Source organism: Mus pahari, chromosome 6 (assembly GCF_900095145.1).
Source record: "Mus pahari chromosome 6, PAHARI_EIJ_v1.1, whole genome shotgun sequence".
Lineage (NCBI taxonomy): Eukaryota > Metazoa > Chordata > Mammalia > Rodentia > Muridae > Mus > Mus pahari.
In genome coordinates this window covers 67,517,699-67,533,780 of record NC_034595.1, presented here as the reverse complement: position 1 = coordinate 67,533,780, position 16,082 = coordinate 67,517,699, and the positions used below count along the sequence as shown (strand labels likewise).

Sequence of the window (16,082 nt, the reverse complement as noted above, 5' to 3'; positions counted from 1 at the left end):
GTCCTTTCAGCAAAATCTTGCTGGTGTATGCAATAGTATCTGTGTTTGGTGGCTGATTATGGGATGGACCCCTGGGTGGGGCAGTTTTTAGATGGTCCATCCTTTCGTCTCAGCTCCAGACTTTGCGATGAGACATTTTTATGGGGCAGTGGTGGTGTGTGCCTTTAATCCTAGCCCTTGGGAGTCAGAGACAAGCAGATCTCTGAGTTCAAGGCCAGCCTGTGTAGGACCCTGGTATAGGACAGCCAGGGCTATACAGAGAAGTGCTATCTAAAAACACTACCCTCCTCGAAAAAGGTGAGATATTTTCTGATAAATTTTAATCTTGTAAATTCTAAAATGAATGAACAGGCATTTGATGTCTTAGAGAGGGCATTTTTTGCTTTACCTTTTTGAAGGAAAAGGTAAAAAGGCAAAAATGCTTCTAATAAAGGTGTTTTAAAGGAATCTTAATAAATAATTTATTATTAATTAAAATAAATAAATAATAAAACAATTTAATAAATAATTCATATTTAGGAAGACAGGATCACCTCTGACCTATTCACCTCTAAAGTTGATAATACTGTCACATTGGAGTGTAGTCCAAACATGAATCATTCTTATCCATAGCAAATGAGGGTAATAGAAATATGATATGGACAAAATAATTTGAGAAGAGGGAATAATACATCATGGATCTCACTAGTATAGAGGCCAAAATTCTAAATAAAAGCCTTCAGGCCTAGATTATTTTGTTTGTGGGAACTTAATAAATAGATTTAATACAAGTTCATTCAGAAAATAGAATAGTTATCTCCTTGACAAATTTTAAGAAACCAGCATAATTATAATACAGAAATATGACAGATTTTATAAAAGGGAAGCTAGATACTGTTACCCATTGTGAAAATCAAAATACAAGCCAGACATGGTGCAAACCTATAATCTCAGTAATTGGGAGACTGAAGCAACAGAGTGTCAAGTTGGAAGCCAGTCTGGTCTATACAGAAAAATTCCACCTCTAAAATAATAAACATTTCTAAGCAAATTAACAATAGAGGAGAGCTTTATTAATTTGATAAATGATATTTTTGAAAACCTTCTAGTTATCTTTTAATATTTAGTGGCAAATATAGTTGATTGCTTTCCCCCAGAGATTAGATGAGAAACAAGGCAAGATGTCTACACTTGTATTCATTTTATAGCAATTATGGAAAGTGGAAAGATGCAAAATTCTTAGTCTTGATAGAAGACAAGAGTGTTTATACAGTAAAATTCTAAAGAATTTACAAAGTAGTTATGATAATGAAAGTACTTTATCTGATAGAATTGTCAGTGGGTTTTTTTTTTTGGGTGGGGGATGTAAAATAGTTCCAACATCTTTAATACACAGAAAGTTGAATTTGTTTATCCACCATAAAAAAGCCTCCAAATGAACAAACTGTGACATAGTTGAAACTAAAAAATTAGCTTTATATCACGTTTTTTGTGGTTTAAATGTCTATTTCCCTTATGGTCTTCTCATTACCTAGGAATGTCTTCTTTTTTGTTGCTTTTTTGTTTTTGTTTTTTGTTTTGTTTTGATTTTGTTTTCTTGAGACAGGGTTTCCCTGTGTAGCTCTGGCTTTCCTGGAACTCACTCTGTAGACCAGGCTGGCCTCGAACTCAGAAATCCACCTGCCTCTGCCTTCCAAGTGCTAGAATTATCTTTTTTTTTTTTTTTTTAATTGGTTACTTTATTTGTTTGCATTTCAAATGTTATCCCCTTTCCCCGTTTCCTCTCTACAAACTGCCTATCCCATCCCCCCTTACCCTGCTATTATGAGGGTGTTCCTCTACCCATCCACTCTGCCTCAGTGCCTTAGCATTCTTCTACACAGGGGGCATCGAGTCTTCAAGGGTCTCCCCTCCCATTGATGCCAGATAAAGCCCCTTCAGCTCCTTAAATCTTTCCCTGCGCTCAGTCAGATGGTTGGCTGTGAACTTGAACATCGGTATCTGTATTGGTCAGGATCTGGCAGAACCTTTCAGGAAACTGCTGTATCAAGCTCCTATCAGCAAGCACTTCTTGGCATCTGCAGTAGTGTCTGGGTTTGGTGTCTGCATGTGGGATGGATCCCCAGGTGTGGCAGTCTCTGGATGGCCTTTCCTTCAATCTCTGTTCCACAATTTGTCCCTGTATTTCCTTTTGACAGGAGCAATTCTGGGTTAAAATTTTGGAGATGGGTGGGTGGCTCCATCCCTCAAATCGGGCCCATGCCTAACCTCTGGATATGGTCTCCCTCCCCTTTGTTGTTGTTTTTATTCCTCCTTCTGTCTCTTTTCTTTTCCCAACCTTGTTTTATTAAGGTTGACCTGGAACCTTCTCTGTAGTCCAGACCAGCTTCAAACTTGTATTCCTGGTGTCTCAGTTAATTAATTAGCACATGAAAAGAAGGTGCTCTGGGCCACCAATCATCAGGAAAATGCAAATTAAAGCCACAGCCAGATACTATTATATATCTTATAGAGTAGCTAAAGTGTTCAGGACTATATAATATATTGGATGAATATAAAATAGTCAACTTTTAACACTTACATTATTATTATAAGTACAATAGGATTTGGAACAGTTAAAACTCGTGCATTGTTAATGAGAATATTATATGGTACAGTCACTTTAGAAAATACTTCTAGTTTCATATAAAAACTTTACATATGTAACCAACTAATTCCATATTCTTATGTATTTTCCTAAGACAAAACATAATTTATGAGAACACTTGTTAAACAACCCCAAACTGAAAACCAGTCAAATCTCTGTCACCATGAGAAAGCAGTGTGATTTGTTACTGTTACATGCAGCCGTGTGGATGGAGTTTAAATACACTGTGCTATCTAGAAAACAAAGTGCTACATAAAAAGTTCCATAGGTTGGGAAGCTGAGGTTTGAGGATAATGAGTCCAAGGCACTGGAATACATAGTAAGGGCCTAGAGGGAGAGCAGGTGTTTCATAGTTCCATTCATCTAGAATATTCACGCAGGCAGGAAAAGTAAAAATAGCAAAAATAGGGGTATCTTTCTTTTAACAAACTATTGGAATGTTTGGGTCTTTATTTACCAATAAATAACATGATAGAACTTTCTGATTTGTTAGACTTATTCTGTATTTTAATAGAAATTTCAGTTATCTGAGTGTATTTATTTATTTATTTATCAAAGTTACTGATTGACACTCTTAACATCTGTAGAGTTCAAGATTTGTATATTGATGAGACACAGAATCATAGTTATTGAACTTTGCTAATAAAACACTTAACTGATATAGAAACACTATATATCAGTTGACTATATTCATCCACTATATTATAGCTAATAAAACACTTGCAGCTGATTGATATAGAAGTCTACAATCTACTGCAGTATGCATTAAAAACAGATGAATAGATGGTTAAATTTGTAATAATAAGGCGAATAGAGAAAAACATTAGCTGTACCATCTGGGCTATAGATAGAAATATTATTTATAACATAAGAATACACACACAATTCCTTAAACTTTTCTAGATTTTCGTTCTAGGTGGTTTGCTTGTTTGTTTTATTTGAATATTTAAAAAATAATCTATCTTGAGGCAACTGCTTTGATGGTATAATGGGATGCAACTCTTTTTAATTATAACTTGTAAAAACATTTAAAATTGCAACATATATATATATATATATATATATAACTTTAAATTAGAGTCATATAAAATTCATGTGGGGAAGAAGAAGGATTTTATTAAAACAATGAATATTAAAGAATGTTAAGCTGGACCATGTCTCAGTAATTAAGAGCACTAGCTACTCTTTCAGAGGACCCAGGTTTGATTCTCAGCATGAACATGTGGATCACAACCATCTGTAACTCCTATTCTAGGGGATCTGAAGCCCTTCTCTGGCCTCTGCAGGCACCAGGTATATATGTAGCACACAGACAAGCATGCAGGCAAAATACCAATGAAACAAGATAGATAAACTTAGAAAATAAGGAATGCAATTTTTAAAATTTAAAAAAGGGACTGGTGAGATGCCTCATCAAGTAAGGGCATTTGTCCCCAGATGGCCTGATTTAGTCCACATGTCCCACCTGGTGGGAAGAAAGAACAACTCCTGCAACTTGTTCTCTGACTTCCACATGCACAGACCCTCCCACTGCCACAAATAATCAAAACCAAATAAATGAATTTATATTCAAAGTATTTAAGCATTTACCTTTCTCTACATCCTTACTAGCAACTTCCTCCTCCTTCCTCCTCCTCCTATTTCTCTTCCTCCTCTTCCTTTTCTTCCTCCTCCTCTTCAAACGTATTCTACTTCTTCTCCTCCTTCTCCCTCCTCTCTCTAGTAATTGAATATTAACTAGAGTATGGATCTTATTTGCTTCTTATAACAATATTGCACAATTTTTCATGCACTTGTTGGCCATTTGTAAGTCTTCTATTTTAGATTCGTGCTGCAGTGAATGTATGTATGGAATGGAATGTACTATCATGACCAAAAGCAACTTCAGGACAAAAGGGCTTATTTTAGATAACAATTCCAAGTTAGAGTTAATCATATCTGTAAAGCCAAACTAGCAGGAATTACATCTTTAATTTTTACATTGTAGTAAAAAAAAAACAGAAATGAATTCATTTATGCTTATTACTTAGTTGACTTTATTTATTTTACACAGTTCAATAAACTCAGCCACCTAAACTCAGGGAATGATGCAGACCACACAGAGAATGGTTCTTCTCACATTTAATTAATGTAGTCAAGAAAATCCCTACAGACATGCCAGTAGGCCAACTTGATTTAGACAGCTCTTCATTGAGATGTAGTTCCTAGGTAATGCTAGATTGTGTCAAGTTTACTAAAGCAATCATCATGTCTCTTTCGAGTGGTATTTATCTTACTTCAGATTCTAATAATATTTGGCATTTTTGCTGTTGTTCATTATGGACTCTGGATATTATGTTTCAGATATACAAATTATGAGTATTTTTCCCATTTGCAGAATGGCAGTAAAGGACAGGCTGTTCATTTACTCTTTGTAGAGAATCTTTTAAATTTGATACAATTCCATTTGTCTATAATTTTCTGTTGTTATATCTCATTTAAATACTCCTTTCCCTAGGGAGGCATGGCATGTACCTTTTATCCAAACAACTTGAGAGATTAGGGTGCCAGGATCAATGGAAGCCATGAGCTTTAAACCATCATAGGGAACTGAGCAGGATATTTTCTCAAAAAGTTATTTTGCATAGCAATATTATAGAATACTTTTTTATGTTTTCTTTTGGTAGTTCACAGAGCTACCATTATCTGACATAAGAAGAGAGACTTAGGGGTAGAATCAGCTCTATTAAAATAACTGTTGATTTTATTGGACAATTCAACCTTCAGATATTAAATAGGCAATTAGTTAGAAGTGTTTAGGATTAGAGCTGTCTGAGAATAAGAAAAAAAATATGTCAAGCATTGGAAATGGAGGGTTATTGGTCCAGTGGTTCTTTGGAAAAACTTGGAATATCTGATACTTTATGACTTAGCAGTTCTACATCTGAGTGGGGAATTATTTCTAAGAAACTTTTTCTTCTTCTTATAGATAGGATCTGATGTAACCCATATTGACCTCAGATTTACTCTGTATCTGAGGATGACTTTGAACTCCATCTTCTTGCTGATACATTGCCATTGCTAGTATTATAGCTCTGTACCAATTTGCCTGGTACAAGAAATGACATAACTATAAGAATGTTTATAGGAGTGTAGTTCTGATGGAGTAGAAAAAAAATGAAATAAAATAATATTGTATTTATTTGAGAATGGATAAATATACATTAGTATATACATTTATAGGTGAAATTAGCTATATATACATAATGATAAGACACATAAAATACCACATATATAGTTGTAGTTCTCCTGATGACTCAGATCTGTAATCCTGCTGTTCTGCAGACTTGAGTCAAATGATTGCAAATCTGAAACCTGCCCAGGCCACAGAATGGGTTCAGGGCCAGCACAGACAAGACCTTGATGTGAAATAAAAAGTAAATGTGAGTTGGGGAGAGCTTGGTGATATAGTGTGTACTAGCATGTACAAGCCTGTAGGTTCAATTCCTTGACTAGCCAGGGGGATAGGAAGGACTTTTTTTTTTTTAAACATTTTTTCCTTTTTTTTTTTCCGAGACATGGTTTCTGTGTATAGCAGCCCTGGCTGTCCTGGAACTCTCTCTGTAGAGCAGCCTGGCCTTGAACTCAAAGATCTGCCTGCCTCTGCCTCCCAAGTGCTCTCTTCCCCATTTGTTTTATATCCTAATTATAATGAATCCTTTGTAGTTCATTAACAGTAAAAGACTGGCACAAAGACTTACCCTGAAAAGGTGATAACATGTAATGGAAAAAATTATTGTAATTATCCTTTTAATTGGGAAAAGTAAGAGAGGTCATCTTGACTGTTGTTTCATTAACATTTATTCTTTGTAGTTTTCTTTTATATAACCTTTTGCAAAAGCTTTTTTTGGAAACAGTTGATCTGAAAATTACAAAAGTCAAAGAAAAATAGTAACTGATAGACATAAAATTAAGAATTGTAATTTTTAAATATAATGTAATGCATGTGAAATGAATAATCAAAATGAACAAAGTTGGAGTATTTTATCTAATAAAGATAAGTTTTGAAAGTTGAATGAGTGCTTTCAAAGCAACATATTTTAAGTCTTAGGAATTTATTTGAAATAGAGAACTTTTTAAAAAAAAGAATTGTTTATTTTATGTATATGAAAACACTAGCTGTCTTCAGACACACCAGAAGAGGGCATCAGACCCCATTACAGATGGTTGTGAGCCATCATGTGGTTGCTGGGAACTAAAGTTAGGACCTCTGAGGAGCAAGTCAGTGCTCTTAACCACTGAGCCATCTCTCCAGCCCCATAGAGAACCTTTGAAATCCTTAAGTTCCTATTTCTGTGTTTTATGTTGTCATTTTATTGTTACATTTATTTTAGCAAAACAGTAAAATCTCTTCTGAACGTAAAACATGGCTGGATATTGGTGTAATGGAGGAATCTTTATGAAATAGAATGTATAGACAAGTGAATGATCAGAACCTTGTACCTCTCTAGCTGTTCTGGAAGTAACTGTATAGGTCAGGCTGGCTTGGGACTCAGAGGTTTGCTTATCTCTGTCTCCTCAGTACTGGGGTTAAAGGCTTGTACCACTATGCCTGGCTGAGACTATGACATAGAAACATTTAAGTGTACTATTATTAAAATGATGCTACAAATTTCTTAGGCCATTTAGATAGGCTCAAAGGATTCAAATGGGCCCTTATTGGTTTGACTTATTTATGTGTTTTGTTTTTCAGAAGGAATTGAGCCTTCCGAGGAGAGGCAGCTTGTAAGTAGATGGTTCTTACCGTTATAATTTTATCTGATTATCTCCTGATTTGGAACTGTCCTAAGAATAAGAACTTGTTATTAATACTCGTTATAGAAATCTCATTCAAGAGTATTCTGGGTGCCAGAAAGATAGATTTATTGTTTAGTGGTTTGAAGCAGAGGACCTGTGTTCAATTCCCAACACCTACATGATAGCTTACTGTTCCAAAGGATCTAATGCCTCTCTCTGACCTCCTTGGGCAACAGGCACACATGTAGTACAAGACATTTCTTTTTTTTTTTTTTTTTTTTTTGTTTTTCAAGATAGGGTTTTTCTGTATAGCCTTGGCTGTCCTGGAACTTACTTGGTAGACCAGCCTGGCCTCGAACTCAGAATTCCACCTGCCTCTACCTCCCAAGTTCTGGGATTAAAGGCATGCGCCACCATGCCCGGCTGACATATGTTTTTGTTTTTGTTTTTGTTTTTTTTTAAAATCCTGTTTTCTACTTATGTTTCTCATTGGGTCAGAAACTTCTTCAGTAACCTCACTGTCCCAAGTCCACTTTTCTGACTCTTAACATTTCTTCACTGTCACAGATCACAATTATTTTTTGGCGGGGGTGAGGGGATTTACTTTTAGTAGATTTATTAAGCTAAGAATGTCGGGGTATTAAATCTGAAATTCTTTGTGTCTGTATTCCACAACATGGCTATGTTGAAGAGAATGATTCTTTTGGCAAGTTGGAGCAAGGCCAGTCACGTTTAGAGAGTAGATTGGAGCAGGTCCCATCCTCTTTAGTTTACTCTCTGGATTGAGGGTTAGTGGAGATTAGAAAGTAATTTTTGTCCTTGGACTTTAATTTAATCAAGAAATCTTAAGAAATGTCTTCTTTGGCTACTTTTGTCCTAAGAATTCTTGGGGATTTATTACTGATTTGACTCTGGAATGTTTAAAAGCATAATGTGGTGTTGGAGAAGTAACTCAGTGGTAGCACAATGTATGCTTAGCTTGGAGGAGGCTCATGCACAAGGTTCTATCTCTATGAGTGCAGAGGAAGAAAAGGTAGAATGTGAATTTATTGAATTAAAAATTCCATGCTAAGGCCCATCAATTGTTATCTTGTACACCTTTACCAAACTTACACTCATACCAATATCTATTATGGTTGACTAAGGGGCACAATTTGGAAAACACTAGACTGAGGATATCTCTGGACAGTGTGCTTGCTACACAAGCATGCGGACCGGAGTCAAATCCCCTTAAACCTACCTAAAGCTGAGCTTGGTACCATGTGTATATAACCTAGTTTTCTTATGGGGAGATGGGAGACGAAGGCAAGAGAATCCCTGGAAAAATAGAGACTGGCTAGCTGTAGTGAACAATGAAGAGGCTCTGTTCAACACTGGAGGTTGTCCCCTTAGTCTACATATGTATTGTGACATATGTCTTCACAGTTATACAAACATACATGCCCATACATACAACCTGTAAGAACACACACATGCACACATAAACAATTTTGGGAACTATTAAACAGATCTGTGATAAAACAATAACTTTGAAATGTCTTATGAAAACGAGCTATTGTATATGAAGTAGATACAGTATTATTGTTTGTTATTAAGTGTACTGAAGAGATTTATTTAGTGTATCTATGGATGGATATACTTATGCCATGACATATGTGCAGATCAGAGTATAATTAGCAGGAGTCCATTCTTTCCATCATGTAGGATTCGAGGTTTGCACTAAGGTTGTCAGGGTTGATTGCAGATGCCTTTACATGTTGAGCCATTTGCTAGCCCTTAAATGTATATAAACATAAAGTATATCATATACTCTCTCCCCTCTCCCCCACTGCCTTTCAAACAAATTGCTTTAATTCAAGGTGATATAGAACTCAGAATACAACAAAGATGAATCAGTAGGGTGTGACAGGATTCTATATTGGATTTGCTTTGAATTCACAACTGAGGTAGGAGTTGCTGAATGAGAACTATAGCTAATAGCCACTTTTTGATTTTTTAAAAACAAATGTTCATTAAAATGTTCAATACTTTCCATGACAACACTTCATTCTACCTGTAGGTGGTAAAAGGTGTTATGACAGAGGATCCGGATGTTTCAATAGGAATAGAAGAGAGTCGCTATCACTAGGAACAACTTTTTTTTTTGCAAGATTTTTTAATGCTTTTTATGGACCGGGGGATCTTTGCCCATGGCTTTGGCTTTTAGCTCCTCAGATTTCTTCTGCTCCTCCTTTTGTGTCTACCTGAAAGCCTTCTCTTTAAGTCCAGCTTCTTGGGCTGTTTCAAGGGCTTCTTTTTGCTACCTGTGGATGACATGAGAATACTTGCCTGTCCCTGGTTACGCCGTTGTCCCCCATTCACTTGTCTCCCTGGCACCAAAATAGTTCATATGTATTTTTAATGTATGAAACAGGTAATTCTGTCACTTATATGAGTATTTTGCTTTATATTAAGACTCCAGTGATTAAATTGTTCCCTGAATTTTTTTTAACTGTTTTTACAAAGCTTATTAGAGTTTCATATAAAGGAACTCTGGCTATGAGTCACAACTGGGATTCAGCCTTGACTGTGTCACAGAATAGACTTTATAACTTAGACAAATCATTTCATTTTAAATTCAGTCTTAGTTCCCTAATCTTTGAAATAAAGATCATGACACCTGCTTTTCTTTTCTCTTAAAACTGTTGGAAGGATCACTTAATAGTAAGAACGTTGCTTCAGTAGTTTTGGTTCCAAGATGCATTATATTTTTAGAAGGCTGTATTTTATGTTTGTGTTTTCCCTGCATGTTTATATATATACCATATTTATGAAGAGCCATGGAGGCCAGAAGAGGGTGTCAGATCACTCCTGAAAACTGAGACTGGGTCCTCTGGAAGAGCAGCCAATGCACTTAACCCCTGACTATCTATCTCTCTAGCCCCTCTGATTCTTTTAATTCAGTTTTACAGTAGGTTTCATTTCTAGTGTTGTAAGAGTCCAGAATCACCTCAAAACTGGTCAAGGCAAGGGCTCAGTTGAAATGTTGATCTAAGTGAGTGGGTGTAATGGATTTGATATTTTTTCAGCATTGTATTTAGCATACATTTTTAATTGATCATTTTCTGCTATGTCTTCCACCCAATCTCACCGCCTTATTTTCTTCTATTTGGAAACTTTCTTGGATTTTCCATTTACGATTAAACAGAACTGAGCTTACAAGATGACTTAATGGGTAAAGGCACTTATCTCCAAGCTTGGTGACCTGAACATGATCCCTAGGACCTACATAGTGGAAGAATTAAACTCCCTAAAAGCTGTCTTATGACCTCCACAGGCATGATAAAGCATGTATGCATGCACATACACAAAAATAAAAAATTCTAAAGGAGATGAAATGAAATTAAAACCCGAGGCAGGTAGCTTCTACGAATATATGCTTCCAGTGAATCAGTTTTTAGGGAAGGACGAAATGGAGAGAGATGTTTTTAATTTTGCACTGTAAGAATATTTTGGTCATATAAGTTCTGAAGTAATCATAGAGTGAACCAAAGTTAGTTGTAGCTGAGCATGATCATGTTCTAGCATTTGGGAAGCTAAAGCTATAGGGAGAGAATCTATTTTTAAAACAAAAATATTTTAAACATTAGTTAAGAAAGTTAAGCCTACGTTGATAATGATCAGGTATAGTCTCCCCCGCCTCCCTCCCCCCTCTTGTTTTTGGGTTTGGTTTGGTTTGGTTTGGTTTGGTTTGGTTTGGTTTGGTTTGGTTTTATTGGAGTCAGAGTTTCTCTATATAGCACTGGGTTTCCTGAAACTTGCTTTGTAGACCAGACTGGCTTTGAATTCAGAGATTCACCTGCCTCTGTCTCCCAGGTGCCAGGATTAAAGGTATGTACCACCATGCCTGACCTTTTTCTTTTTTTTAAAATTATTATAGTAACTGACATTTAAGCAACTGATTATTTAGCAAATGTTCGGTGCTATTATGCTCTATTCTGGAACAAACTGAAATTATCTCAAACTTTGAATTGGACACATCCTTTTGAAGGACTTACAAGGTTGATTAAGCCAGAAGTTCTTAATTTCCTCACTATAAACAATATCATGTGTTTGTTAATATGTGCACATGTATGGGTGCATATTTTTATATGTGTGCAGGTTTTTATGAGCAGTTGTGTATGCAAGTTGCATGTGCATTTGGAGACCAGCAACTCTGGATATCATACAGACTTTTGGGATTCTCTGAAGAACCAGGATTTCACCAATTAGACAAGACTGTTTGCCAGTGAACCCCTGAAATCTGCCCTTTCCACTTGCTGCATTTACACGTGCAGAGTACCACACTTTAGAAATCACATTTCATAATTGGTATTGTAGGGGATAAATCATATTTTAGGCCATAGCAGACATAATCTAGGCTTTGGCTATTAACAAGTTCTCTGTTGCTTTAAATAAGAACTGTAATTTCTGCTTTTTTCTTGTCTTTAATTGAAGTGAACGGCTCCCTGATCTCTGCTCCCGGATATCTGCTCAGGCAGGTGAAGCTCTATGGGGCCTTCTTATGTAGAACAGGACAAAGCCTTTAGGTGGTGTGTTGTCAGAGACAAAAGTGCTGCTTAGCATTTTCAGTAAAGAAGCCAGAAAAGTAAGAATCCTAAAGTCACATACTCTGATTAAGTTGAATTAGTACTCAAGAGTTTAACAGCCGGGCGTGGTGGTGCACACCTTTAATCCCAGCACTCGGGAGGCAGAGGCAGGCGGATTTCTGAGTTCGAGGCCAGCCCGGTCTACAAAGTGAGTTCCAGGACAGCCAGGGCTACACAAAGAAACCCTATCTCCATGGGGGTTGGGGGGAGTTTATAACAAATGAAGAGAAACTGATGTCAAGAAAATGCGTGATTTACAATTTGCTCATTGCTTTGTATCATTTTAGTCTCATAAAGAAAGTTTTGAAAGAATTTTATTATTGTCCTCAAGATTTGTCAGAAGAAGTATATTATATTTGTGTCTTTGCCTCTTTCCCATGTTGTCACTGCTGTGTCCCACTTTTATGTGGGAGCTGTCAATCTAGATTCAGATTCTCATACTTACATAGTAGGCGCTTTACTCGCTGAGCCATCTCTTTAGCTCTCTCTTTCTCCTATGTATACTTGGGTAGTTTTATATTTTTTCAGATCTCAGCTTAATATTTTATTGTATTTACAAAAGGCTTTTCTGACTTCATCACACTTAGACCATAGACAACTTAGACTAAGTTGGGTTTTCTAGAATATATCTTTAATAGGTCCTTTTTTGTTGTTTTTGAGACAGGGTTTTTCTGTTTAGCCCTTGCTGTCCTGGAACTTGTTTTGTAGATCAGACTGGTCTCTCTTTTCTTTATGGCAAGATCTTTCTAGCTGCCCGGGGACTCATTATATAGACCAAGCTGACCTCAAACTCATCCCTCATATTTTTAAGCCACATGCCAGAAGAGAATTATACTGTATTCCTTGGTGTGGCCAGCAATAACAAAGTCTTACAGTTTGGATCCCTTAAGCAACAAAATTAGATCATAGTTTTGGAGACTAGCAGTATAAGATTAAAGCGCCATCAGCTTCTAATAATGCCTCTTTCTGACACCATATTCTCACTAACCTTTTAAAAGTATAGATGCTGTGAGGTGGAATGGGAGATCTTTTTCCTTTTTTGCATGATTAGATTTTAAGTTAAGGAGCTGGAAAGATAATTGAGCAATTAAAAGCACTAAACAGTTTCTAGCAGTCACAGGGCAGCTCATAGCCACCTATAACTCCAGTTTCAGAAGATCCAGCATCATTTTTGGGACTTTAATGGTTCTATAGCACTCCAGGGATATGACACGCATACATACATGCAGACACTTTCATATAAAGATAAGTAAATCTTTTTTCATTAAATGAAAAATACTACATGTAAGAAAGTTGCCTGCATGTCTGTGTAGCACTTGTGTGCCTGACGCCAATGATGGAGTATCTAGAATTAGAGTTATAGATGGTTGTGAGCTGCCATGTGACTATTGAAAATTAAGTTGGATCCTCTGATAGAGTGATTAGTGGTGTTTTAAATATACATACTTAAAACAGATTTTTTTTCATACAATATATTTTGATCACGGCTCCCCCTCCCCAACTCTTCCCAGATCTTAACCACCAACCCATACTGATAACTTTTCTTTCTCTTACTAGAAAATAAACAGGCATCTAGATAAATAATTAATTAATAAAATAAAAACAGGCCAGAACAGGACAAAGCAAACAAACAAAAAGTCCCAAAGGAAAAAAAACAAGAAACAGTCACACACACACACACACACACACACATGCCCCTACCACACAGAACAGACAGGAGGGCAGCCGCTTGGTCCTGTGAAGCCTTGTTGATCCATCAAAGGGGGATATGCTAGAGAGGTGAGGCTGGGTAGGTGGGTGGGGGTGGTACCCTCTTGGAGGCAAAGGAGGGGTGGGAGGGGAGTTTGTGGAGGGGAGACCAGGAAGGGAGACAGTATTTGAAATGCGAATAAATAAAATAGTAATAAAAAATTTCAACTAAGTCCAGACAAACATTTGAAAGACAAAACCTTTCAAAAAAGACCATTGAATTCATTTTGTGTTGGCCATCAACTGCTAAGGATGAGGCCTTCCCTTAGATCTGTGTACCCAGTCAGACTGGAGAAAACAGATTTTTTTCTTTGTGAGAGGTTATCAGTTGGCCTTGGCTTCTTGGTTAGGGTTAGGGACTTGTGTCCATTTTGACTGTCAGTGCTGGGACCCCACCTTAGCCAGTATTATTAACCACTGAGCCATCTCTCCAGCTCCCATATAAATCTTTAAAAACAAAAAAGTTTTAAATTAATCTAATGGACTCTAAAGTACAAAGTTCTATGTATCATGGGAAGTATAATCTCAATTCTTTAAAGATCAGCTACTTTCCCTTTCTCATAGAAAAATCTAGCTTTGTAAAAACCTTGTAACACAGTAACATATACATAAAATATACATAGAAGTATTGATTTAAAAAGACATGCTAATTATTTTAACCTATTAGTAATCAAGACAGACAGTTGTAACACTTGAAAGAACTCAGTATGGTTTATGTGAATTAAAATACATGTACAAGTGTTTTCAAAACTGGCCTTTTCTATGGTAAAGGGAAGTACTTGGATAAGTACAGAATTCATTTGTATATGTACAAAATACTTTGTATTGCCATCAGTTGTGAGTAGCTTATGAGTTATAAAAATAGCTTAAATGAAATAAAAGACTAGAGTCAAATAAACAAGGGAATGTTTTCTCAACAAAATAGCCTTCCTTTGAAAATACCTAGTAATCTAATTTATTCATTCTTTTCCTCCCCTCCCTTCTTACGCTGTTTCCTTCTTTTCCTATGTTTTTTAAAATCTAAAATCTTGATTCTTACACACACACACACACACACACACACACACACACACACACACACACACGACTAGCATGATTCTTGGTAAATTCTTGTAGGTTAGCAAGAATTTTAATTTACTATAATCCTTTTTAAATGTGTTTTAACTCATAATAAATCTAAGATTGTTTAACTGAAGTGCTTAGTGATTAAGAGCACTTGTTGCTCTGGCAGAAGAGGCAAGTTCCCAGTTCCCAGATCAGGTGGCTCACCACCACCTGCAACTAAACTCTCAGAGGATATGACACTCTTCTAACCCCTAGGACCTTGTGCATGCACATGGTGCACAGATAGACACTCAGGTACATTTACTTTAAAAATATCTCATACAAGTCTGAAAGCTTCTGTGTTTTGTAATTTGAGGCCAGGAAACCACATCTAAGAAATTCTCTATCAGATTGGTGAATCTGTTTTCTTTCTGGGTCCCAGATATCTTATAAGCTCTGTCCACGAAAGCAAAAGCTCTTTCTTAGTTTCTGTAAAATTTGACCTTATATGCCAAGCACTAGGTCAGTTTTGTTGGGAGGAATTTATTTGAACTAGCCATATAAAATTGTTGTAGTTCCTTAAAAGTGTCTTATTAAATAGTGAATGAATATGATTCTCAAATGTTACATCTGAGGCAAGTCCTTGGTTGCACAAGTGTTTTTTAAAGTTATATTCTAGTGCTCAAAAAAGAGAGTCTTTTATTATACATATTCGGATAACTGTTGCTTTGAAAAGTGAGGAGACTTTAGTTAAGCCTTTCTCAATCCTGGTTGGAGGTGGGCCAAAGAGAATGAGAAGTGATTTATCAGTGTTTCATTACAGAAGAGTTGAGTCTACCAATTTATGGGTTATAAATAGCCTAAAAGAAGATAATGGACTTCTTTTACATATTGGAAACTAAACATTAGAAAACTATTTCCAACAAGTAACTATAGTCATTCCTTCTTAGTATTCAATCCTATATATTAATTTTCATTTTAGTAGTTCAGATGTTAACAGTCTTCTCTATCAAAAGAAGTTTTGGAAATTTTGACTCAGTCCACTGGAATGATCTGGAAGTTGTCCAATTGTCCTAGTGATACCACTGGAAGCCTGTGCCCAAGAGTCTATTCTTTGACCTGTTAATAACTTGCTGACTTCTTTGCCTTGTAGCTCTGAGACAAGCTTTCTTTGCTTAAAGCACAGACTCTGGCTACTAATTGATTGCATAGCTTTCAAACAAGCATCACTGTGAAAGAGGTTTTTTTTTTTTTTTTTT

The 16,082-nt window shown here is 36.2% G+C and overlaps 1 protein-coding gene across 4 annotated transcripts in view; it reads left to right on the top strand.

Annotated features, from left to right (window-relative positions):
* Mast2 (microtubule associated serine/threonine kinase 2) overlaps positions 1–16,082 on the top strand; it is a 152,535-nt gene that overhangs the window by 71,833 nt on the left and 64,620 nt on the right. For all 4 annotated transcript variants that reach the window (XM_029539445.1, XM_021201137.2, XM_021201139.2 and 1 more), the window contains exon 4: positions 7,359–7,390. In XM_029539445.1, coding sequence (XP_029395305.1) covers positions 7,359–7,390 — 32 coding nt within the window. The remainder of the gene's footprint in view (positions 1–7,358; positions 7,391–16,082) is intronic.